This window comes from Plecotus auritus, assembly GCF_963455305.1.
Source record: "Plecotus auritus genome assembly, chromosome: 2".
NCBI lineage: Eukaryota > Metazoa > Chordata > Mammalia > Chiroptera > Vespertilionidae > Plecotus > Plecotus auritus.
The window spans coordinates 173265049-173291960 of NC_137771.1; the positions used below are offsets into that span (position 1 = coordinate 173265049).

General features: G+C 49.5%; 1 protein-coding gene across 1 annotated transcript in view; it reads right to left on the reverse strand.

The window, feature by feature from the left end:
* Positions 1-12966: 12966 nt before the first annotated feature.
* Positions 12967-26912, reverse strand: part of ZDHHC19 (zDHHC palmitoyltransferase 19) — a gene marked incomplete at its 5' end in the record, with an annotated part of 31048 nt that continues 17102 nt past the window's right edge. The window contains one exon of the mRNA XM_080654691.1: positions 12967-13415. Coding sequence (XP_080510817.1) covers positions 13200-13415 — 216 coding nt within the window. The 3' untranslated portion in view covers positions 12967-13199. The remainder of the gene's footprint in view (positions 13416-26912) is intronic.

Below are 26912 nucleotides of genomic sequence, written 5' to 3' on the forward strand. Positions count from 1 at the left end.
GGAGGCTGGGGCTTTGTAATGAGGCTCAGTATGACCTCTATGCAAGGAGCCCAGGAATCAGCTGGCACTCAGAGGGTATAGGCAAACTTTCAGCTGCTCCGTCCTCTTTTTAAAATGACAGTTTTTGACTACTATAAAAGAAATAACATCAGCTGGGATGTAGAGAAATTGGAACCTTTGTGTACTGTTGGTGGGATGTAAAATGGTACAGCCACTATGAAAAACAGTATGGAGTTTCCTCAAAAAAATTAAAAATAAAATCATCGTGTGATCTAGCAATTCCACTTCTGAATATAGATCCAAAAGAATTGAAAATAAGGTCTGGAAGAGATATTTGTTCATAGTAGCATTATTCACAATAGCCACAAAGTTACCAACCCAAGTGTCTATCTATAGATGAATAGATAACATTTTGTATATACAGATAATGGAATATTATTCAGCCTTAAAAAGGAATGAAATTATGAACCATGCTACAACATGGATGAATCGAACCATATAATAAAAGCCTAATATGTAAATTGTCCCCTTGGGCAGTCGTTTGACCAGGAGACTGGGAATTTGACCGCTTGCTATGACATGTGCTGACCACCAGGGGGTGGCGCTGAACATGGCAGGCGATGGTGATGAGATGCTGGCAGTGGGTGGCAGTGGAGGCCCTGCCCACCCCAATGCGCTAGGACGAGAGCAGGACTGCGGCAGGATGGTGGAGCAGATGCGGGGGTGGCACCAGGCCAAGGCGGGGTGCCAGGGTGGGGGCTGCAGGGCTGTGGGCTGTGGGCGCAAGCTGGGGCCTGATTTCCACAGGCCACCCCAAGGGACCCCACCTGTGCACGAATTCGTACACCAGGCCTTCAGTGTTAAGTAAAAGAAATCAGTTACAAAAAGACAAATACTGTATGAGTCCACTTATACATATGAGGTACCTGTAACAGTCAAATTCATAGAGACAAAGAGTAGAATGGTGGTTGCCTGGGTGGGAATGCAGAGTTGTTTAATGAGGACAGTTTCACTTTTGCAAGATGAAAAGAGTTCTGGAGACTGCTTGCACAACAGTGTGAATGTACTTAACACTATTGAACTGTACATTTAAAAGTGGTGAAGATGGTAAATTTTGTCCTGAGTATTTTATTATTATTAAAAATTTTAACACTGTTAATAAATAAAAAATTTAATTACATTTTTGTTGTTTTACTGCAGGTAAAATAAATATTTATCAAAAATCTTAAACTTCACATGCACCTGGCCCACCTTCCAGGTTCTTTTTTTTTTTCAATCCTCAACTGAGGATATTTTTCCCATTGATTTTTAGAGAGAGTGGAAGGGAGAGAGAAAGACAGAAAGAAACACTGATGTGAGAGAGATACATTGATTTGTTGCCTCCCGCATGCCCCCGACTAGGGCTAGGTGCCTGTAATCAAGGTATGTGCCCTTGACCGGAATTAAACCCAGACACTTCAGTCCACAGGCCAACTCTCTATCCACTGACACAACCAGCTAGGGCTTTAAACACACACACACACACACACACACACACACACACACACACACACACTAGAGGCCTGGGAAATGTACACACACATACATACACACTAGAGGCCCGGTGCATGAAATTAGTGCATGAGGGGGGTGTCCCTCAGCCCAGCCTGTACCCTCCCCAATAAGGGACCCCTTGAGGGATGTCTGACTGCCCGTTTAGGCCCAATCCCACCAGCATTCAGACATCCCTCTCACAATCCAGGACTGCCAGCTCCCAACCTCCCACCTGCCTGCCTGCCTGCCTGCCAGCCTGATCACCCCCTAAGCACTCCCCTGCCAGCCTGATCGATGCCTAACTGCTCCCCTGCCAGCCCGATTGCCCCTAACTTCCCTCCCCTGCAGGCCTGGTCACCCCTAACTGCCCTCCCCTGCCAGCCTGGTTGCCACTAACTGTCATCCCCTGCAGGCCTGGTCACCCCTAACTGCCCTCCCCTGCAAATCTGATCGCTCCCAACTGCTCTCCCTTTCAGGTCTGGTCCCTCCCAGCTGCCCTCCCCTGTAGGCCATCTTGTGGCGGCCATCTTGTGTCCACATGGGGGCTTCCATCTTTGACCACATGGGGGCGGCCATCTTGTATGTTGGAGTGATGGTCAATTTGCATATTACCTCTTTATTAGATAGGATATATATAGTTAAAAGTATTACATATGTCCTCTTTTTCCCCCCATTGATCTCTTCTAGCCTGCTCCCGGCCCTCCACCCCAGGCCCTCACCACCCTATTGTCTGTGTCCATGGGTTATGCATATATACAGACAAGTTCATTGATTGATCTCTTCCCACCCACACACCCTCTCCTGCTTTTCCTCTGAGGTTGACGGTCTGTTCCATGCATCTATGTCTTTGGATCTATTTTTGTTCATCAGTTTATGTTGTTCATTAGATTCCACATATGAGTGAGATCATTTGATACTTATCTTTCTCTGGCTTATTTTGCTCAGCATAATACTCTCCAGGTCCATTCATGCCATAGCAAATGGTAAGAGTTCCTTCTTTTTTACAGCTGTGTAGTATCCCATTGTGTAAATGTACCACAGGGTTGTTGTTTTTTATCCACTCATCTGCTGATGGGCACTTAAGCTGTTTCCAAATCTTAGCTATTGTAAATTGCACTGCTATGAACATAGGGTGCCTATATTCTTTCTGACTGGTGTTTCTGATTTCTTAGGAAATATTCCTAGAAGTGGGATCACTGGGTCAAATGGGAGTTCCACACTGTGGATTCAAATTACGTTTTCTCTCATTTTTAAAGAAACTAAACTAGGGTTTTCTCCATGTAGAACTCCATTCCTTAGAGATTTTGTTTAATTTTTTGAGGAAATTCCATACTGTTTTCCACAGAGGTTGCACCAGTTTGCATTTCCACCAGCAGTGCACGAGGGCTCCCTCCGGGTTCTTACAGCGCCACGGGCGGCTGGTGACTGGTGACAGGGACGGCAGGGACGTGGCCGGGCAGGACTCCTGGTTCTGGAGCTCACCCTGCTTGGTTGCGGGTGAACAGTATCTCGACTTCCATAGTTGATGTTGGTGCCAAAATATGCCTCAGCTACACCTTGAATGACAGTGGCACAGAGACCCTAGGACCCCGCTGGATGAAGGCGGACAGGGTGCTGCAGGACTGGCAGTCCCACCTGACAACGCAGTACCAGGGACTCCTGCACTTCCTCTCGGAACTGCGGCAGAACCACCAGCGTGGGTGTGAACGGCCCCCCAAGATTATGGCTGTGAGGAAGTCAGGGCATGCCACCGAGGGGGAGACAGCTGTGCTGGCCTGCAGAGTCTGTCTTTCCCCCCAGGCAACCCTGGGTGTGGCAACCACTCCCAGAACAAGTCAGTGCTGCCCTCGGAGGCCAAGAGGTAGCTGCACACCCGGAGCCTAGGCCTGGAGGCGGACCCAGGCAAGTATGCCTGCAATGGGGCCAATGCACAGGGCACCGGCCAGCCGTCATCAGGCTGCGTGTGCGCAACCGCCTGGCTGCCCTCTGGCCCGTCCTGGGTAACTTGGCTGAGGAGCCTGCTGGTCACCTTCATGTAGAGGCCGCAGAGCTGGTGGATGACGAGGACACGGGCTCTGCTCCCCCGAAGAGCAGCGGGCACTACGTGAACGACAAAGGCATGAACGTCCGGAGCGAGGCGGAGGGAGGGAGTCTGCACAGGCCTGCTTCTGTCCAGAGGAGCCTGCGTTCCTGGGGTTGCGCCATTCCAAGTCCTCTCCTCTTCAAGGAAACTACCCAGCGAAGCAGACCACACTGTGGATTCAAATCACACTTTCTCTCATTTTTAAAAGAAACTAAATTAGGGTTTTCGCTACATAGAATTCCATTCCTTAGGAATTTTTTAAAAAATGTATTTATTGATCTCAGAGAGGAAGGAAGAAGGACAGAGAGATAGAAACATCAATGATGAGCCCTAACTGGTTTGGCTCAATGGATAGAGCGTCAGCCTGTGGACTGAAGGTCCCAGGTTCGATTCCGGTCAAGGGCATGTACCTTGGTTGCGGGCACATCCCCAGTAGGGGGTGTGCAGGAGGCAGCTGATTGATGTTTCTAACTCTATACCTCTTCCTTCCTCTCTGTAAAAAAATCAATAAAAATATTTTTTTTTTTAAAAAAATGATGAGAGAGAATCATTGATCGGCTGCCTCCTGCACGCCCCCCACTGGAGATGGAGCCTGCAACCCAGGCATGTGCCCTTGACCAGAATTGAACCTGGGACCCTTCAGTCCGCAGGCCGACACTCTATCCACTGAGCCAAGCCGGCTAGGGCCTTTCCGTAGGAATTTTGTTTTTTTTTTATTTTTAAGAGCATCCCAGGGGAGAGGGCGTTGTGAGGTTCTGTGGGAGCCCCTACTATCCCCTGCCCATCCCTTCCCTGTTCCCTCCTTGTACCCCCAACCCACGCCCTCCATGTCCCCTGGGCATTTTAATTTAGCCTCTAGTCCATCATGCTGGGGGGAGGGGGGCGGGCGGGGAGGCTGTGGAGGGCAGACTGGCTTTTCCCTGAGACTCCTGCTTCCACAGCTCACCTCCTCAGGCTGCTTTCCGCTGCTTCCCTGCCCTTTCAGAAGGTCACCGATCATGATGCCTGGCAGCCTGCCTGCCTGAAGCATGTCCTGTCACATCCCCGCAGGCCTGTGTGACCTGGTGCAGCCTGACTTCATGGCCGCCCTCAGGGTTTCCCCTCACTGCCTCTGCCAGCCCCCTGCAGGGGGATGGGGGACGTGTGTGTGTGTGTGTGTGTGTGTGTGTGTGTGTGTGTGTTTGTCTGGGTGACCCTCATGGAGCAGGAGTTGCTATATCAGCCCTGTTCCCATCATTCCCATCTGTGCCCATGGTGACTGAGGGGACCCCCTTCCCAGCTGGCTGAGGCTTGTTCCTCCACAGCGTCCTGACTCACATGGCAACCCCCACCCCACCTGCCTGCTCATCAATAAAGGCTGACCCACAAAAAAAAAGGAAATCTTAAAACTGGCCAGAGTGGTGCGTGCAGGAGGCAGCCGACGGATGAGTCTCTCCCATCACTGATGTTTCTAACTCTCCCTCTCCCTTCCTCTCTGAAATGAATAAAAATAATTTTTAAAAACCTTAAACTTATAGAAAAATCTAAAGAGTTAAAGATGTAATATATCTATAAATTATATGTAAAAATTCATAAAGAAATAAAAATTATCCTTAACTCTACTACCCAGAGACAATAACATGATATGCTTTCTCTCTATTTTGAACATATAGGTGTTTATATCTATCCATCTATAATTTATATCATTCAATAGATACAGTTATATACATTACTTTTTCACTTAACTGTATTATGAGCATTTAAAAAGTCTCCTATATCGAGAGGGAAACCAAGATGGCAGCATAGGTAAGCACCTAAACTGCTGCCTCGCACAACAATTTCAAAATTACAACTAAAAGACAGAATGGACATCATCCAGAACCACAGGAAAGCTGGCTGAGTGGAAATTCTACAACTAGAAGGAAAGAGAAAAGCTCACGGAGAATCAGAGGAGCAGCAAAGGGCTGAGGTACGGAGACACGAGCGCAGAGAGGAAGGGTGGTTGAGTGCCTGGCTGACTTTCTCTGGCGGGAGGGGGAAGGAAGCCCCAGACTGCACTGAACCCCAGTTCCGACTGTACTGAACCCCAGTTCCAGGTGACACCCTGTGGACTCAGGCTTATACAGGGGGAGTCTGGACTGTCAGGTAGAGAGAAAGGCACACAGAAACTCGGAGACTTGGGGGAGCCGCTGCGGGCAGGGGTCTGGAGGCGTGTGTGCGTGTGTGCGTGAGTGCTCACAGAGAAGACTGAATGCGGAGGTTGCCGCAGGCATTCCCTAGCAGAAGGGAGTCAGAAGCTCCTGACTGCACTGAACCCTAGTTCCGACTGCACTGAACCCCAGTTCCGGGAAAGCCCCTGGGGACCCACGCTCTTACGGGGGGAATCTGGACTGTCAGGCGGAAACTCAGGGGAGCCGCAGAAGGCAAAGGTCTGAAGGCGTGCGCGCAAGGGCAGGGCTGATGGGAAGCCAAGACTGTCTGCTCCGCCCTGAGACTCCGCCCCATCCAAGCTGAGCACAGAGGCTTTTGCAATATTGCAAATCTAATCCTATAAGGCTGTCTCCAGCACCAAACTTCTGCCAATGTAGACACAGCTGATCCTCACAGCCAACTGGCCTGGAGGTCAATTCCTCCCAGTGATACCAACAACAATCAAGACTTAACTACAACAAGGCTGTACACACAGTCCACAAAGGGGTGCACCAAGACTGTCCACCTCAGGTAATGGGAGGCTGACCCACTGGGCCATATAGGAAACCTAGCACACAAAGCTACCCTACAAACTCAGGGAAGCAATGAAAATGCGGAGACAAAGAAACAGATCACAAACGAAAGAAATGGAGGAAAACAAACGACTGGATATAGAGTTCAAAACCACGGTTATAAGGCTTTTCAATAATATCCTAGAAAAGGCCGATAAATTTAGCGAGACCCTCGAGGATATGAAAAAGGACCAACTAGAAATTAAACATACACTGACTGAAATAAAAAATATTATACAGAGACCCAACAGCAGACTAGAGGAACGTAAGAATCAAGTCAAAGATTTGAAATACAAAGAAGCAAAAACACCCAACCGAAAAAGCAAAAAGAAAAAGGAATCCCAAAAGTTGAAGATAGTGTAAGAAGCTTCTGGGACAACTTCAAGCGTACCAACATCAGAATTATGGGGGTGCCAGAAGAAGAGAGAGAGAGCAAGATACTGAAAACCTATTTGAAGAAATAATGACTGAAAACTTCCCCCACCTGGTGAAAGAAATAGACTTACAAGTCCAGGAAGCCCACAGAACCCCAAACAAAAGGAATCCAAAGAGGACCACACCAAGACACATCATAATTAAAATGCCAAGGGCAAAAGACAAAGAGAGAATATTAAAAGCAGCAAGAGAAAAACAGTTAGTTACCTACAAGGGAGCACCTATATGATTGTCAGCTGATTTCTCAACAGAAACTATGCAGGCCAGACGGGAGTGGCAAGAAATATTCAAAGTGATGAATAACAAGAACCTACAACCAAATTACTCTACCCAGCAAAGTTATCATTCAGAATGGAAGGTCAGATAAAGAGCTTCACAGATAAGAAAAAGCTAAAGGAGTTCATCACCGCCAAACCAGTATTAGATGAAATGCTGAAAGGTATTCTTTAAGAAGAGGAAGAAGAAAAAAGTAAAGAGAAAAATTATGAACAACAAATACATATCTATCAACAAGTGAACCTAAAAATCAAGTGAATTAAAAATCTGAGGAACAGAATAAACTGGTGAATATAATAGAATCAGGGGCATAGAAAGAGAGTGGACTAATAATTCTCAGGGGGAAAAGGGTGTGGGGGTGCGGGAAGAGACTGGACAAAAATCGTACACCTATGGATGAGGACAGTGGGGGGAAGGTAAGGGCAGAGGGTGGGGTGGGAACCAGATGGAAGGGAGCTATGGGGGGAAAAAGGAGAAACAATTGTAATAATCTGTACAATAAAGATTTGTTAAATTAAAAAAAAATAAAAAATCTCCTATATCATGATTTTTTTTTAAATAGCTTTCTTGTGTTCAATCATAGGGACCTAATAAAATATATTCAGCTGGTCTTCGATTTCTGAACATTTAGGTGGTTTAAAGTTTCTCAATATTTTAAGCAATACTGCGATACACATCCTATGTATTCACTATTACCCATATTTCTGATCATTTTCTTAGAATAATTTCCCAGAAGCGAAGTTCCTGAGTCAAAGACTATTTAGAGGCCAATGGCACACACTGACTGGGGCCACTGCTGGCCCAGTGCTCAGCTCTCTGTCCCTTCTGCTGCTCCTAAGGACCCAGACTTTCTCTCCTTTGACTTCTTCTTTTAAAAAAAATATATATTTTATTGATTTCCTTACAGAGAGGAAGGGAGAGGGATAGAGAGTTAGAAACATCGATGAGAGAGAAACATGGATCAGCTGCCTCCTGTACACTCCCTACTGGGGATGTGCCCGCAACCAAGGTACATGCCCTTGACCAGAATTGAACCTGGGACCCTTGAGTCCACAGGCCGATGCTCTATCCACTGAGCCAAACTGGTTAGGGCTCTCCTTTGACTTTTGTGAGATCAACTCCTGCAGGTGCTGGGGAACTAAATGCTCTGGACATTAAACAAAGTAAAACAGGGGCCTTGTGTTTCTATGGGCTAACTGCAGGTTCAAATGACCTCTTACAAAGAGTCCAGAATCTCTGTTGCTGGAAAGGGCTGAGCGATGGCCTCATTCAACCCTGTCATTTTACAGAGTAGGAAAATGAGGCACGCAGGAGGAATAATATTCCTTTTTCTTGATGGATGGACTGAGCTAAAACTGAGCTTGGTCCATCACCCCAGGGAGGGGTCACCGCAGAGAGGACATTCTCCGGCTCACTGGACCGAGTGCCAGGTTCCAGAACAGCTGCGGGGTCAGCTGGGGCCATCTTTGACAGCCTGAGTGACAACTGCCTTGTGGCCACATCCTGGCACTCAGGAGGCACCAGTAAAACTCGACAGGACAGCAGCTCAGACACCTCTCCTGCAGTAAATTCCTGAAACCACATCTTAGATTTGCAGCACAGGCGGCCCTTCCATGGGCAGGCATGTGGGTAGGTGGTCTGTACTTGGCCAGAGAGAGGCAGAGAAGACCCAGACTTGCTCTGTGCAAGACATGGAGTGGGGGAGGGGGTCTTACCGTCACTGAGCATCTGCTGAGTGCCAGATCCTGTGCTGGGCACCCACCTTATTTTCCGGAGTCCTCATACCACCTGTGAGGTAGGCATTAGCCCCCTTTTGCAGACGAGGTTCAGAAAAGGTAAAACAAAACAAAACAAAACAAACTTGACTAAGGGTCAAACTGATAGCAAATGCAGTCAGGATTCCAGCCCAGGTTGACCAATAGCGGCCATGTTCTCACCACACCACTCATTGCTCACAAGGACCCGAACACACTTCAGCACATGTAATAAAAGAGATACATGGTCGTGCACATGACTGGAAACTGGTTTCACACCACAATAAGAGGACAAGTGAGTTCAGTCACGAGGGTGTGTCACGAGGTTGCAGTGTGGTCCCTTCTAGCTCCAAGACTCCAAGAATCGTGGGGTTCTGGTAGGAGTATGGGGACTAACCTGAGGGCCTGTGTCCAACTATCCTGATGATGACCATAAGCAAGAGGCAGCGCTGTGGGAGGAAAGGACATTGTGCTAGGGGTCCAGGACCCGGGTGGCACGCCTGGCTGAGCCAGGCCGGCTGTGTGAGCCTGGGTGACCCACATCACCTCTCTGAACTTAGTTGTTCACATGTACAATGCGAAACCTCATCCTCCTCCAGCCCTTTCACTCCTTCCCCTCCACCAAGTGTCATCTATACTTGCCTCCAAGTCTGTTCTCCTGATTATTTTTCTTAATTACATTCATTATAAATTACATCTCAAATAAAAATAACATATATTAAATGTTATAAAGAACTAGAGGCCCGATGCATGAAATTTGTGCAAGGGGCTCGGCCCTTTCAGCCCAGCTGCCTTGGCCAGCCCTCGCAGCCCCTGCTTCGCCTGGAAGGTCATCCAGAAGGATGTCTGGAAGGTCCTTCAGCTGTTCAGTCTAATTAGCATATTAGTTCTTTATTATATAGGATATTAAACAAACCTGTGCACTTGCCAGTCAGCTTAAGAAATAGAGAATACCAAAGCATTTGGAGTCCCCATCACATCCCTTTTTCCTCCACCCAAGAGTAACCACTATTCCAATTTAGCATTTATCATTCCCTTCCTTTTCATTAAACTTTTTAAAATGTTTATATATATTTCAGAGAGCAAGGGAGAGGGAGAGAAAGATAAAAACATCAATGATAAGAGAGAATCATTGATCAACTGCCTCCTGCATGCCCCCTATTAAGGATTGAGCCCACAACCCAGGCATGTGCCCTGAATGGGAATCAAACTGTGACCTCCTGGTTCATAGATTGACACTCAACCACTGAGTCACACTGGCCTGGCTCATAAAACTTTTAAGTATTTATGTATCCCTAAATTTTATATAAATGTTGTCTCATTATATGTATCTTGCCACTTTTAAAATTTGTTATGGATTGAATTGTGTCCCCCCCCCCCAAAAAAAAAATTGTGTTGTGAGTCCTAACCCCCAGTACTACCGGATGTGACCTTTTTTGGAGAAAGGGTCTTCCCAGAGCTAATCAGGTTAAGATGAGGTCATTAGTGTGAGCCCTAACCCATATGACTGGTGTCCTTATAAAAGAGGGGAATTTGTACACAGAGGCACGCACACAGGGAGAATGACATGTGAACACTGCTATCATGCTGCCAAGGAATGACCAGAAGCTAAGAGACCTGGAACAGATCCTTCCCTAGGGCTTTCAGAGGGAGCGTGGCCTTGCCAGCGCTTGGATCTTGGACTTCTAGCCTCCAGAGTGGTGAGAACATTGCAGCTATTGCTGGAATCCTGAGAGGATATACAGTATTTCTGTTGTTTAAGCCACCCAGCCTTTGGTACTTTGTTTTGGCAGCCCCAGGAAAGGAATACATCATTCCACACTATAGTCTTAAAATTCACTTGTGAATGAATGAATGAAGCCGAGGTTGAACATTTTCTTTGCCATGTTCCATTATAAGATACTAGAGGCCCAGTGCACAAAAATCATGCACTGGTAGGGCCCCTAGTGGCTGCCGGCTGCAGGCCAGGGCCTCCCTCCCTTCCCCCGGTGGTCCCGCCCCCCTGGTCGAACTCCCAGAAGAACTCCCGGTGGAGAGGACAATTTGCATACTGCGCTTTTATTATATAGGATACCACCATTTATCCATTTTACCTTGAAAAGTTATATGGCTTGCTGACACATCTTTTGGACATTGCAAAGGGAGCTGCCTGGAACTTCCTGCACAGTGTGCCCCACGGGGAACTGCCACTCTGGTACAGGGCAAATGCAAATCTTGCCTGGGTAAGACAATTCTAGTTGCTATCCCCTTTGCCAGTCTGGCAGGTATTAAACGGTATTTCCTAGTGTCTTCAATGTGCATTTTCCTGATTCCTAAAGCAGCTAAGCATCTTTTTATATGTTTACTGACAATGCATGTTTTCTCTTTTGCAAAAGAGTTGCATTTTCCTTATCTTTTTTCTTACTTATTTGTAAGAGTTCTTTGTATTGGTTATGTTTTACAAGTATCTTCTCTTCCTATTTTGCATCTTTTTGTTTTATTTATTTATAGCTTTTTGTTTTATTTATCTATAGCTTCCTTTGAGGAATAGAAGGTTTTCATTTTTTTTTTTCCTTTTAAATAGTCTTTATATGTGTGGGCAGTTTCAGATCCACGGAAAAATTACAGAGCAGAAAGTACAGAGAGCTCCCCAACACCCCCTGCCCCCACACATGCACAGCCACCCCCCCCTCAACATCCACCACCAGAGGGATACACTTGTTACAATTGCTTTACCTACATTGATAGTTATCAGCTCTTTATTTTCACGTGGTAGGATTTGTTCATTCTTTTCCTAACAGTCAGTGCTTTCAAAAAATTCTTTGGACCTCAAGGTCACAGAGATATACTCCTACACTCCCTTCTTAATGGTTTATATTCTGCCTGTCACATCATTAATGGGCCTGGAATTGATTTTTGAGACTGCTGTGTAGCAAGCATCGGCAATGGGAAGGGGTACCTGCTTTTCTCATAGGGTTATTGTGAAGATCAGAAGAGGAAATGTGTGTGCAAGGCCTATGACAACTGTAAAACAATTACAAGTACAGCGTCTATGATGCTGATTTGATGGCAGATGAGGAGAGAAGGCTGCGTCAGCCCCTGATTTGCTAATAAATCGGTGGCATGTCAGACTGCCAATAGGCCAGGCAGAAACACAAGCACCACCCAGCTCTGAGGCTGGAGGACAAGTGTGGTCTTTGCAAGAAAGCAAGTTTCCAGTAAAACAGCTGCGGTTGGTCTTCCCTCCGCCCACACTGCTCACTCCATCTGCCACCTTACATTATTAGCAAACGAGGCTGCAGATGTCCTGAGTCATAGAGACAAGATTAGACAACAATAGCTAGGGCCACACCGGTAACATCCGTGACTAGGGACCACAGCAACCTTCTTGGATGACGCTACAGAGCCCGAGAAGGAAGCACGGTTAACTTTAGAGAGCTGGGAGACTCCGATCCAAGGAGATAGGTCTGTGTGAGGGAGGGCTAGGCGAGAGGAAGCGGGCTATGAGCCCAGGGAGGTGGGCAGCGGGTGCTAGAGAGCAGACCAAGCTGCCGGAGGAAGTTGACAAAGTCAAACGCAGCCTTTGGCCTGCAGAAGGTGAGATTGGTCACACTCCTCGAAGCATGCCTTGACTGAGAGCCTGAGCTCAAGCATTCACCCTCTCCCCGCACCTGCCCAGGTGTCTGCAACCAAGCCGTGACCCTGGCCAGAAGTCCCTGAGTTTCACGATGATGTCAGTACTGTGAGGGGAGTGGAGGAAAGGGCGATATGAATGGGGCTCAAGAAAACTTTTGGGGGTGACAGATGCGTGCAGTATCTTGATTGTGGTGGCAGTTTCACAGGTACACCCGTGTCAAAACTTCGCAAATTGTGCACCTTCAGTATGTCCAGTTTAGTCAATTATGCATCCATACAGCTGTTAAGAATCACGAAACAGTGTGGTGGTATTTTTTAAAAAATATATTTTATTGATTTTTTACAGAGAGGAAGGGAGAGGGACAGAGAGCTAGAAACATCGATGAGAGAGAAACATCAATCAGCTGCCTCTTGCACACCTCCCACTGGGGATGTGCCCGCAACCAAGGTACATGCCCTTGACCGGAATCGAACCCGGGACCCTTCAGTCCTCAGGCCGATGCTCTATCCACTGAGCCAAACCGGTTTCGGCGTGGTGGTAATTTTTATTCCATGTGCATGTTGATAGACAGAAGAAAGACTGGAAGGACATTCGCCAACATGTCAATAGTGGTTAGTCTGGGTTGTGGGATTACAGAGGATTTTCCTTTCTCTGTGTCAACAGTGAAGCCAAAAGGCTGGGCGTGTGGTGGGTGCCCAGCACGGAGGGGCCACAGTAACTGAAGCCACCAGCTGGCCCCGGGCGCCGGCCTGGGTTGAATCTCAGCTCTGCCCTTTGTTTGCTGAGTGGCCTTGAGCAAGGTGCTTGGCCATCTGGTGCCTCAGTTTTTCCAAGTATAATGGGGAGATGATTGTGGAAGCCTCTGAAGGCGACTGAGACTCAGTGAGCCCATACAGGTGGTTCTCAGCCGTGTTCCCACAGCATAGTCTAGACCGCGTGAGTAGTAGCTGCTGTCCCCTCCACGTCTTAGCTTCAAGCTAGTAAAAAGAATAAGATTGGATTAACAAAAGCTTTATCTTGATAAAAAATAAAGCAAGTTGCCCTTGCTGGTGTGGCTCAGTTGGTTGGAGCATTGTCCTCGACACCAAAGGGTGGCAGGTTTGATTCCCAGTCAGGGCAAATACATTGAGTTCGATCCCTGGTTGGGGCACTTTCAGAACCAATAGATGTATCTATCTCACATCGATGTGTCTCTCTCTCTCTCTCACTCTCTCTCAAATTAATAAAAACATGTCCTTGGGTGAGGATTAAAATTAAAGAAAGTTGAGCCCAGCCAGCGTGGCTCAATGGTTGAGCGTCGACCTATGAACCAGGAGGTCACAGTTTGATTCCCGATCAGGGCACATGCCCGTGTTGTATACTCGATCCCCAGTGCAGGGTGTGCAGGAGGCAGTCGATCAATGATTTGCTCTCATCATTGGTGTTTCTCTCTCTCTCTCTCTCCCTTCCTCTCTGAAATAAATACATATGTATTATAAAGTTGAGTAATCTCTGAAACAGAAAGGCAGTTCTGGAATGGAAAGTTTTGAGGTTTTCCTTACCTAGTACCTGAAATCTTTATCTTCGGCCAACTATAGCCACCATTTGTGCCTCCCTTCACCTCTGCAGCTCCTCCTGCACCTCCTACCCCCCTTCCCTACTCTCTGGTGTGAATTACCCCAGATGGCTCCTTCTGCAGCTGCTTCTCGGTCAGGGACAATACCTCCCACTTCCCTTCCCTGATTTGTTCCTTTCCTTCAGATCCAGAAGTCACCACCCATGCCCTCCCTGTGCCCTCCATGTCCAGGTCAAACTTTGGCTTGGGTTTGGCCTTGTGGTTCAGTTTGATTCGTGGTCAGGGCACATGTGCGGGTTGTGGGCTCAATCCCCAATAGAGGGCATGCAGGAGGCAGCCAATCAATGATTCTCATCGCTGATGTTTCTATCTCTCTCTCTATCTCCTTTCCTCTCTAAAATCAATAAAAAGATATATTTAAAAACCAACAAGCTGGAATTGGCCTCCCTTTAGGACTAACTCCTTTAGTCCACTGAACTAAGTCACTAATCGCTTCCTCATCTGTCTGTTGGGGCTCGATACTCCTCCTACCCCATCTGGCTCATGGAGGAATGTGCTTTGTAACTTGTGCAGTAAGCCGGACACAACACAGGTAAGACCAAATTTTTCTCAGTTGGGAAGGTGGGCTGCTGCCGGAAGCCAATTCCAGCTTGTCAGCAAGGGCTGAATCATCTGGGATGGCTAAAGGCATTTCCCCAAACCTGAAAAGGATGATTGCTTGCTGCCAGACAGCTCAGGGCATCTTAATCTACGTGTTATTACCTGAACAGCCTGAGGTAGTTCCCCAATCTGACAATGGACTCTGTAGACTAACCCTGGCCTTTGAAGTGTATATCTCCACCTTGCCTTAGGACAAATTGTGTTAATAAAAAGCAAGGGGTCCTGCCGAAACCGGTTTGGCTCAGTGGATAGAGCGTCAGCCTGCGGACTGAAAGGACCCGGGTTCGATTCCGGTCAAGGGCATGTACCTTGGTTGCAGGCACATCCTCAGTGGGAGGTGTGCAGGAGGCAGCTGATCGATGTTTCTCTCTCATCGATGTTTCTGGCTCTCTATCCCTCTCCCTTCCTCTCTGTGAAATATCAATAAAATATATTTAAAAAAAAAAAAAAAAAAGCAAGGGGTCCTGAGACAAGGAGAACTTGGTTTCTTCAGCCAAGTTCCTCTGCCCCCCCCCTCCAAATGCCTTTCAAAATTATGTTTAATCTCTGGACTCTTATTTAATTTATGCACAGCCCCTTCTCCAGATTGCTGAACCCTTCTAGATGCCGGATCAAGACCACCAGCGTTAAATGGTGCCCAACATCTGGTGTTAGGCTGCAGCCTCTGGGAATGGTAACACACGTCATTGTGACCACCATCCAAGGTTGATCAAGTCTTACTGAAATCATCTGACGACTGGTCATTTAAGCTTTCTCAAGCAAGCCCCCTCTCCTTCCCTTAGGGAGCTCCCAGTTCCTTGAGGCCAAAGCCAAACTCATTCATCTCTGCCTGCCTCCTCCTTTCCTTTTCACCTAACAAATCCACACCTTGCATGGGGCTAGCTCATCATGTACGTTCATTACTTGTTTGTTAGTTTTATTTCAACCAGCATTTATGTCTCTGGCAACTGCAGGCATGAACTTATGCTATTAAACTTGTTTTTTGTGTTTTTTAAAATATATATTTTTTCATTGATTTCAGAGAGAAATAAAAACATCAATGATGAGAGAGAATCATTGATTGGCTGCCTCCTGCACACCCCCTACTGGGGATAGAGCCTGCAACCTGGGCATGTGCCCTCACCAGACTTGAACCATGACCACCTGGTTCATAGGCCGACACTCAACCACTGAACCACACTGGTGGGACTAAACTTGTTTTTGTTCTTGGTAATCTTCACTCGAAAATATTTTTTCCATTGATTTTTATTTTTAAAAAATATATTTTATTGATTTTTTACAGAGAGGAAGGGAGAGAGATAGAGAGTAAGAAACATCGGTAAGAGAGAAACACCAATCAGCTGCTTCCTGCACACCCTCTGCTGGGGATGTGCCTGCAACCAAGGTACATGCCCTTGACCGGAATTGAACCTGGGACCCTTCAGACCACAGGCTGACACTCTATCCACTGAGCCAAACCAATTAGGGCTCCATTGATTTTTAGAGTGAGTGGAAGGGAAAGAGGCAGGGGGAGGGGGGGAGAGAGAAGAGGAAACTTCGATGTGAGAGAGACACATGGATTGGTTACCTTCTGCACGCACCCCAACCAGGGCCTAGGATCAAACCTGCAACCCAGGTACATGCCCTTGACCAGAAATAGAACCTGTGACCCTTTGGTGCACTGGCCGATAGTCTAACCTGAGCAACACAGACCAGGGCAAAGCTATTGAACTTTACAATACAACAAAGGCAGAGGGTCAGGTTAACAACAAATCATCCCAAAGGTGAGAGTACACCCTAGGGGTTTTTAGAGAGGCACCAGGGCAAAAGATCTGAGATGGCCACTCAAGCTGGGAAGTCCTCTGACCCCAAGGTGTGTGTGTGGGGGGGGGGGGGGGAGAGGAGGAGGAGGGTTGTGGCTAGAGCAGTGTCTGTTGTGTTTGGCGGGTGGGTGTGGATGTATTTGTGGAATGCATAGCTTTCCTTTGACTCAAATCCTTCTCACCTAGTCTCAGATTGGGTGTTAGAAGCCTGTTAAAGGACAATTCTAGGTCAGACCAATGATTAGAAGGATGCCCACTCCCCCACTCCCTCACCCCCCACCCACTCACCCCCCACGTTGAGTTATTTAGTTCCTCTCACAGGTTCTGGACCCTGTGGTGGCCAGCCTGGCAGGCTGCTGCCTGTCTTTTGTCTCTGCCTGGTTCTCCTTCTCATCACCCCTCCCTAATCCCCAATCAGCCTTGCTATCTGTTCTGCCACAGACTTGAGGTCAGCCCGTCTAAGTCAACTGTTTCTGGTCCAAAGACAAGCCCCTGCCTGAAACAGCTCACGAAGGGAGAGGTGAACTGAACTGTCAGCAGGCCGCACGGGCCCCTGGTCTTGGGAAGAGCCCTCTCTCCGGGCCCCTGCACCCCACCAAAGGTTGGTCCTGGCCCTTGATTGGCTCCTTCACCCCCTCACTGAGTGACCTTGGGCAACTGGCCTTTTTTCTCTGGGCCTGTTCCTGCCTCCATAAAAGAAGACAATAACACCTACTCTCAGGACTGTTGTGAGCATTAAATGGAAAAACATCATTTCCCAAACTTCAGTCATTCTATTTCCCATCACAGTTTTAATCAGGCCTGCACATCACCTGCTGTATTTTTTATTTGGTTTTTGTCACTAAATCAACTTTTAATCATCTAACTTTATACAAAACATATGTTGCTAAAGAACACAGAGCTTGCCCTAACTGGTTTGGCTCAGTAGATAGAGTGTCGGCCTGCGGACTCAAGGGTCCCAGGTTCGATTCCGATCACGGGCATGTACCTTGGTTACGGGCACATCCCCAGTGGGGAGGGTGCAGGATGCAGCGGATCGATGCTTCTCTCGTTGATATTTCTAACTCTCTATCCCTCTCCCTTCCTCTCTGTAAAAAAATCAATAAAATATATTTTAAAAAAAAACAAACCACAGAGCTCATATAATAAATAGATTCATATATGCAGCCCCTTTCGTTCCTTTGAATTGGTCCATTTGAAAAACTCCTGGCTCCAGATCCTTCAGTTCTTGGTCAGGTCCGGCCTCCTTTGAGCTGGCTATATCCTTTTCTAAAGCTCACTACAGTGAATGTTTAATTATTAAAATACGAAGTCCTGCAGCCTGTTGCAGCATGCTTTGGGAGACCCTGCAGTAACGAATGGGCAGCCTGGGCCCACGCCCGTCCTAGGCAGATGGGCAGTGGCTGTGAGCCGTGGGGAAACCTCTGCCTGGGGGAGTCACTAGCCACTTGGAGAGCCAGGAGCAGGGCCCTCCCTACTGCCCACCTCAGACCCATCCCCAGAGAGGAGACCGGGACTCAGGGGACAGGGAGCCCTAGGCCTGACTGTGAAGTGAGAGTCAGCTCATCCTGGGTGTCACCTTCAGGCCATTGTCCTCGTGCACACCTCCCACCAGCTGGTACTTGAGAACCGAGTGCTGGGGAGGCTGAGACCCGGAGAAGGAGTGAGGGCAGAATGTTGCTCTTCAGCATAGCTCAGGCCTCTGGCGCTATGTGGCCAGGCGGGGCCTGACTCCATGAGCTCCGAGTGGCCTGTCCTCACCAGGATTTAAGTGTTTGGGGACTGGAGCTTTATCTCTTCAAAAACAAGTCCATTAAGTTGGTGCAATGGGGCCTGCATATAACAATCCTTAACTGGGCTCCGCACCTTCAGCATAGAAGGCCCTTCACGCTCTCCGCTTGGTACCTCACAGCCCCCAACCTGCAACCAAGTTACATTCCAAGTTGTCAAAGGCATGTTCACACTGAAAGTGTTATTATGGTATTTAGGTATTCAGCCTTGTTCAAGGAGGGCAAATTAACCCACACTATTCCAGAACATTAGCAAAATATTATAATCCAGTAGTCAAAACAGAAAAGCAATAGCATTTGACAAGAAATTACTTTTTGCCTTGAATGCATGTCTGAAACTCTGCGGCCAGGTAGAAGAATGAACATAATTTCCCCTGCCCTCCTATTTTAAAATTTAAAGGAAGAAAAAAGGTATGGGGGGCGGGGCGGTGGGGCAGTGGGGAGCAGGCTGGGAAAAGGACAGTTACAGATAGGGAAGCTGTGAAAAGAAGGAGCAGGTGCCTGGAACCAGCACAGGATGAGGGGCCAGCAGGATGGCAGGGACTACGTTTTCTCCTGTTCGAGAGCTGCTGTCCCCCGAGGAGCACAGCCTCCACAGAGAGATGACAGAGGCACTGGGAAGTCAGGGTGCAGGGTGACCAGAGGCCTGAGAACAAGAAGGGGAGAGCAGTTCTGCCAGGAGGATCTTCCAGGGAGAGAAATGTGTTTCCACAGGTAGAATCAGAAATGGGTTTAAACCCCCGCCACCACGTGCAACATCCTGGCAGTTGGGGCAAGAGGGTCTACAGCCGCTGGAAACCCTCCCAAGTCCTCGGAGGAGCAGCCTAGGGCTCTGGCTGCTGTCGACTCCTGATAAGACATCCGGTTCCAATCCTGGAGCCCACTTCCCAGCTGTGCGACTGGCCATGGTTATCCCTCTCTGAGCCTCCCCTCCTCCTCCGGGAGGTGATAATCCAATTTCCCACCCTGGGCTGGGTGGAGGATGAATGCACTGACACCTACAGAACAACTCACATCGCGTCTGGTACCAGGGGGGACAGGTAATCAACACCTGCTACCTCCCCGCCTGGCTAGCCCCCTCACTCCCCGGCTGAGGCTGAGGCAGCAGCTCTGGCCACAGCCCCCTCTGTTCGTGGTCACCAGGCTGCAGTATTGCCTGGTGCTAAGCGGGTGTAAAGAGAGGAGAGGCATGATTCTAATTCAAGATCAGAGGTGCCAGACAGCTGGTCAGGCTGTGGGTGGCCTCTCCCGCCCATCGTGGAGCCCTCCAGGAGAGGGCCGTGCAGTGGGGTGGGCACAGCGCCCAAAGCAAAGCAGAGCAGCCTCAGCCAGGCTATTGAAACGGCCTTAAACCTTGGCCTGAATGGTCTCAGGTCACATCAGAGCTGGAAAGAGGGACAGATCCTCTGGCTCCACACCCTCATTTCACAGATGAGGGAAAGGCGCCGGGATGGGAAGGGCTTTGTAGTCAGTCACACAACCAGGTGCAGAAGAGCTGGGTCTGAAATCGGGCGTCCTTATACCTGGAAGCCCCCTAATTAGGAAACACTTGCTCATGACCATGAGCATTTGACGAATTTGTTTCCAGTCTTTTATTTACTTACTAGAGGCCCGATGCACGAAATTCGTGCAAGAGTAGGCCTTCCTTCCCTCTGCTACCGGCACCGGCTTGGCACTGGCTTCCCTCCAGCACCAGGGATCGGGCTTCCCTCGCAGAGGGAGGCCCCGCCCGTCCGCCGCAGCCCACCGGTTGGTGGCCTGGGCCTCCCTCTGCGGGAGATCATGGGGCGATGGCCAGGCCCTGGACCAATCGCATTGCACCCGCCTTGGCTGGCCTGGCACCAATGGGTGTCATAGTGTGGTCCCGGATGGTCATCCAGATGGTCATTCTGCTGTTCGGCCGTTCAGTCGATTTGCATATTATACTTTTATTATATAGGATTTTTATTTTTAAAATATTTTTTATTGATTTCAGGGTGGAAGGGGGGGAGAGAGAGAGAGAGAGAGAGAGAGAGAGAGAGAGAGAGAGAGACATCAATGATGAGAGAGAATCATTGATCAGTTGCCTCCTGCATGTCCCACACTGGAGATAGAGCCCGCAACCCAGGCATGTGTCCTGACCTGGAATCAAACTATGACCTCCTGGTTTATAGGTGACACTCAACCACTGAGCCACACTGGTTGGGCTGTTTTCAGTCTTTTAAAAATACATATGTATAATTTTAAACTAACACTTAATTGTTATATTCTTTTTTATTTTTGTTTGTTTTGTTAATCCTCACCTGAGGATATTTTTCCATTGATTTTTTTAGAGAGAGTGGAAAGGAGGGGGAGAGACAGAAAGAAACATCCAGGTGAGAGAGACACATCGATTGGTTGCCTCCTGCAGGAGCCCAGGTGAGGGATCGAGTCTGCAACTGAGGTATGTTCCCTTAACCGGAATCGAACCCAGGACCCTCAATCTTCGGGCCAATGTTCTTTCCACTGAGCAAAACTGGCTGGGGCAGAACATATTCTTTAAAAAAAAAAAAAAAAATATATATATATATATATATATATATATGTATATATATATATAATTGATTTTTTACAGAGAGGAAGGGAGAGGGATAGAGAGTTAGAAACATCAATGAGAGAGAAACATCTATCAGCTGCCTCTTGTACACCCCCTTCTGGGGATATGCCCGCAACCAAGGTACATGCCCTTGACAGAAATTGAACCTGGGACCCTTCAGTCCGCAGGCCAATGCTCTATCCACTGAGCCAAACTGGTTAGGACAGAACATACTCTTTTTATTTTTATTTTTTTATTTTTTAAAATATATTTTATTGATTTTTTACAGAGAGGAAGGAAGAGGGATAGAGAGTTAGAAGCATCGATGAGAGAGAAACATCGATCAGCTGCCTCTTGCACACCTCCTACTGGGGATGTGCCCGCAACCAAGTTACGTGCCCTTGACCGGAATTGAACCCGGGACCCTTCAGTCCGCAGGCCGACGCTCTATCCACTGAGCCAAACCGGTTTTAGCAGAACATACTCTTTTTAAAAAATTAATTTCAGTACCTCCTGGATACATTATGGTCATTTAGTCTTTGTTGAGTGAGTGAGTGGATGAGTTAATGAATGAATGCTTATCCCACTCTCCCACTTCAGGCCTCAGACTTTGTCAGCTCCTCCCTGGATGACAACAATAAGCCCTTGATTGGATCCCCCCTCTAGATGCCCCTTTACCAGTGCCCTCCCTCCCGACCCCCACAGTTCTACCATGGCCCCCACAGCTGCTACCCAGGGGGCAAGGAGGGCAAGCAAGGCTGCTCAGGAGCCCGCTAATCCTGCTCCTTTCTTGGTCATGGTTAGCTCTGGGACAGCCTTTGAACTGGGCTTGGGACAGTGTGATACGCCCAGACACCCTCTCCCCTGGATCCAGGCCCTGACACCGGCTCAGCTGTTCCTTCAGGCTAACAAGTGCTCCGCTTATTGCTGGTTCTGCATCTGCCTTTTCTCTTCTTTTTCTCCCCTCTTCTCCCCTACCCCCAACCCCCACTCAAGTGCTGTGACTTGGAAAGACCCCGAGCCTCTGATGGGGCTCTAAGTTAATAATTTAATCACGGACAATTCAGGCCAACTTGATGGTGGGAATCCTTTCAGTGTATATGTATATCAAATTATCACATTGTGCCCTGGCCAGTTTGGCTCAATGGATAGAACGTCGACCTGCGGACTGAAAGGTCCCAGGTTCGATTCTGGTCAAGGGCACATGCCCAGGTTGTGGGCTCGAACCCCAGTAGGAGGCAGCCAATCAAGCCAATCAATGATTCTCTCTCATCATTGATGTTTCTATCTCTCTCTCCCTTCATGTATGAATTCAATACAATATATATATTTATATTTAAAAAAATGTTACCAACATTTTAAAAAAATTATCACATTGCACACTTTATATTTAAAAAAATATTTTAATTGATTTCAGAGAGGAAGGGAGAGGGAGAGATAGGAACATCAATGATGAGAGAGAATCATTGATCAGCTGCCTCTTGCACACCCCACACTGGGGATTGAGCCTGCAACCCGGCATGTGCCCTGACTGGGAATCAAACCATGACCTCCTGATTCATGGGTCAACACTCAACTACTGAGACACACTGGCCAGGCTTACACTTTAAGTATATAAAAATTTTATTTGTCAATTATATCTCAGGAAAGCTGAAATGGAAAGAAGAAAATCCATGGGGCACTGGCAGGGCCTGAGGGCCTGAAGATGGAGTCTTGGCCGGGCCCAGCACCTCTGAGGGCCAGGAGATGAGTGAGTTCTCCAAGAGGGGGCCTGCCCAGAGGAGGGGCCTGCCCTGAGGAGGGGCCTGCCCTGAGGAGGGGGCCTGCCCAGAGGAGGGGCCTGCCCTGAGGAGGGGGCCTGGAAGACTTCCTGGTAGGAGGTGAGAGGGAAAAGCATAGACAGAGCATTGGAGGTCAGGAGAGCAAGGAGAGCGTCTGATTCCTGAGGTCAAGGGTAAAGAGAATTTTCAAGAAAGGGGGTGTGGTCAGCAGTGTCAACGCAGCTAAGGATGGAGGAAAAGGGGCCTCACTCCCTAATTGGAAGTGCACAGACCCTCTCCTGGGACTGGGGCCCAGCTGTGACCAGAGACCCTGGGGCTGACTCTGGTGGTGAGGAAACCTCCTGTGAGGCTGGATGGGTGTGGACCCTCCACAGACCCCAGGGACAAGTGCCAGAGACTCACTGGGCAGAAACAGGGTGGGACGGAAACCAAACAAATTGCTCCTTTAAAGCCACCTGGAACTCGTGTTTCAGGAATGTCTGGGTTTGGGCTTCTTTCCTGCAGCAGGATATTTAAAGAAAGCAAACCTTTTAAAGCTGCAACTCCAAAGCAAAGAGCCTTCTGTGTGCCTACTTCTGGTCTCTGCTTCAAGAACAAACCTCCTTTACTTTTTGGTCTGGACTGTGTCCAAGGCCGACAGAAACTCTTGGCCAAGATGCGTGCAGCCCAAGTCCCTGCCGAGGGTTCAGAGTGAGCTGGGCACAGCCAGACCTGGAGGCCTTTCAGAGGCTTCCACGCCAGGGCACCCTGAGGCCAGGCGCCTGGGGTGGCTAACAGACGGCGGTGCCAGCTGGGAGCAGAGGCGCCCACATTACTGCCCTGAGTTCGGCCACCTCCTTCCCGGGGACAGATACTTGGTAGGAGAGAGAGGGAGCTGAGAAGTCACCCAAGGAAGGTGACCCAGGCGTAGTCTGTCTGGGGTTTAAAATAAGATGGTCCATCCTTGGCCACTTCCAAATGACTCACATCCACAGTCTGCAAAAGGAGGCCCAGAGAAGGGAGACGGAGACGAAACGGAAAGGGAGTTACTCCTGCCGGGCTCCCAAGCCTGAGTCTGGCCCTCCACTGCTCCCTTGACAGCCGCCCACACCTGCCCGGTGCGGCCTGCGCAAGGAAGCCCACGTACAGAGTCTTCCACAGAGCGCCATGCGACCTGCCGCGCTGAGAGGGGCAGCATGGCTTTCGTTTCCCGTTGCAGATGTGGTGACCGCGGCTCTGAGGGGCTAGGCGCTTTCCCAGGGCCGTGGCCAGGAACCACAGAGCCTGCTTTCCAGCCCAGCTCTCCTGACGCCCAGTCTGCGCTCTCTCCACAGCGTTCCACTGCCCGGCCAGGAAAGGGCGGGCGGGAGCATGCCTCCCGCTTCTGCCAGTGCCTGGGGAACAGGTATCTAGGAACTGCTGGGCAGGGGCCTCTCCCAGCCCAGATGGCCAAGGGTCCTGCCCAGGGGTCAGTGCTTTGGCTTGGTGACCTAATGTTCCCACCCCCACTATTAGGGGCCAGATGAGGTTCAGGTAAAGGACCCTCGTGGGCCATGGAAGAAGTCCTGCACAGGGCCCCGTCCACCTTAGGGCTTGTCCTCAGACCAGGGACTGTCCTCCGTTGGTCACTGAGTCGTGGAACCCCTGGCAGTCAGGGCAGGAGTAGCTGCGAGGATCCTTCAGAAAACTCTGCTTGCAGATAGGGAGACATGGCCAGGGTCACGTCCACAAAAGGAACAGAAGCGCCCAGCCAGCGTGGCTCAGTGGTTGAGTGTCAACCCATGAACCAGGAGGTCACGGTTTGATTCCCAGTCAGGGCCACATGCCCAGGTTGCAGGCTCAATCCCCAGTGTGGGGCATGCAGGAGGCAGCTGTTTGATGATTCTCTCTCATTATTGATGCTTCTATCTCTCTCTTCCTCTCTGAAATAAAATACATATATATAAATTTTTAAAAAGGAACAGCAGCATCTTCTTCCCAAGCTGTTTTGAGGATCACATGGATAATACAAGCAAAGCACTTAGCCCACGGTTAGCATTCAAACTGATGCTATTATTGTCCTGGCTGTTGTGATTTTAGTCACCAGAGCCAAGTTACTAGGCCTCCAAGGGAGGGAGGAGTCAATCCAGGCCTCTGACCCATCTGGCTTCTCACCTGGGGTGACGGGAGGCTGAGCAGGAGACCTGGGGCCCGACCCCGCCTGGCCTCTCGTGAGACATGTGATCTGGGGAAAGCCCTGTGGAACCTTCCCCCGGTTTTCTTCTCACTGAGAAATGAGCTAGATAGTCAGTAGGCGCTTTCCAGTTTGGGAATCCCCAATTTCAGCAGCAAAACAGGCCGGCCAGAAAGCGGCCTGGTAAGCGTGTGCCTGGCTGGGAGGAGGAAGCCCAGGTCAGAGACAAAGGCGCCCTGTGCAGGCCTGGCCCGGAGTTCTGTGGGTTTCCATTCCCAGGCCCAGGGGCTTCCAGGAACCACAGGTAAAAGTTAATACTTGAAAGTCAGACGGTTAACGTTGTGTTCCTGGAAGCTGTAGTCCAGGAAAGATGGGTGCGGGTAGAGGCAGAGAGAGTAGGAAGATCATGAAAGGCAGTGACAAGAGGAGGAGGAGGAACAGGGAGAGAAAGGACAGAATGCGAAGGTGAGAAGAGGTGAGGCAGACAGGTCCGGAGAGACAGCGGGGAGCAGGCAGACTGGGCAGGAGCTGTGGGCAGAGGTGCTCAGTGTGGCCCAGACACAGGGCTCAGAACACCATAGCTTGGATTTCCTTCAGCCCAGGGCACTCTGCCACTCCACCCCCCCCCCCCCCAAAAAAAAAACCCAGAAACAAGGTGCTTTCTTTTTTCTTTTTTTTTTTTTTTAATCCTCATCCAAGGATATTTTTTTTATTGGTTTTTAGAGAGAATGGAAGGGAGAGGGAGAGACAGAGAGACACTGATGTGAGAGAGACATGTCGATTGGTTGCTTCCTGCAGCCCCTGACCAGGGCCAAGAGCCTGCAACTGAGGTACATGCCCTTGACAGGAATTAACTCGGGACCCTTCAGTCTGCAGGCCGACACTCTATCCACTGAGCCAAACCGGCTAGGGCAACAAGGTGCTGTCTTAACAATAACTCCCTGTGGGAGGGCAGAGCCCATGAGTGGTCATCTTGCTGCTCCCTGGAAGACTTAGTCCCGGCCTCCATTCCCCTTTGGCCCAGAGTCAGCAATGCTGCTCGTTTTTCTGTAAAATGCCACCACAAACTCCTCTATGAAGCAGCATCCTTCACCTTTGCTGCCCGGCCACTAGGAAACTCACACCCAACTGGGCAGGAGCAGGCTGCTGTTGCCATGTGCCCGGCATCCTGAAGCCCCTGGATCGTGCTGTGCCGTCGATTATGCACCTGCCATGGGCCAGTGCACGTGCCAATCTCTTTGCATGCTCTGCATAACGAATGTTCGCAATGGTGCTATGGGATAGGTCTTCATCTCCAGCGGGGAAACCAGGCAGAGCTCTGAATGGACATGGAGCAGAGCTGCCGTGGAGCACAGAGCGATGGGAAAGGCCAGCATGGCCTGGGCTCTGCCACACAGCAGCAGGGCGACCTTGGGGAAGTGGTGTTTGCTCAGCGCTAGCTTTCTCATCTCTAAAACGAGAATAACAACGTCAGAGGGTTGAAGGAGATCTTATGAACCACTTAGCACAGAACCTGGCACGGAAGGTGCTCAATAAAAGTTCCGTTACCCAGTATGGGGCCCTGGCAAACCTCCAGCCCAGGCCACGTCCTTCCAGCCACGCTCTGCATGCAGGGACTAAAGAGGAGGACACGGTGCTGATGGAGCATCATCCGGGGTGCCAGGCGCTGTGCCCAGGTGCCCAGGAGGGTCAGCCAGGCAGGGGCCTGTGCCCTGCGAGGTATTAGGATTCTGGCCCCCGATGTCAGGACACTGCTGCAGCCTCCTCTGCCCCATCAGCCCCTGGCCTGCCCCACCCTCAGCCAGCTGCAGGGCCCCTTGGGTGAGGCGGGTAGGGCCGAGCAGGGCAGGGCTGAGCGGGAGGCAGCGGGGCGTCATTATCGCTCCCAGCACAGGGCTGGAGACAGAGTTAAGCCCGGACTTCTTATCAGCTTCCCAAGCCTTGTGCTGAAATGCAGGGCCTGGCTCTGAGGCATGGGGGCTTGAAGGCAGGGCCCTGTGGTCACTGCCGTAGTCCTTCCTCCTCTGCAATGGTCCCCTGGGCAGGAATGGGAGGGAGCCTGGAAAACGGAGAGTGCCCTGCCTCGGAGACCGTATCATCCTAAGCAGTCCCTTCCCCGTCTAGTCCCCATCTGTCACATGGGGCGTGGAGGGACCCCCGAGTCCCGGTGACCACCTGGG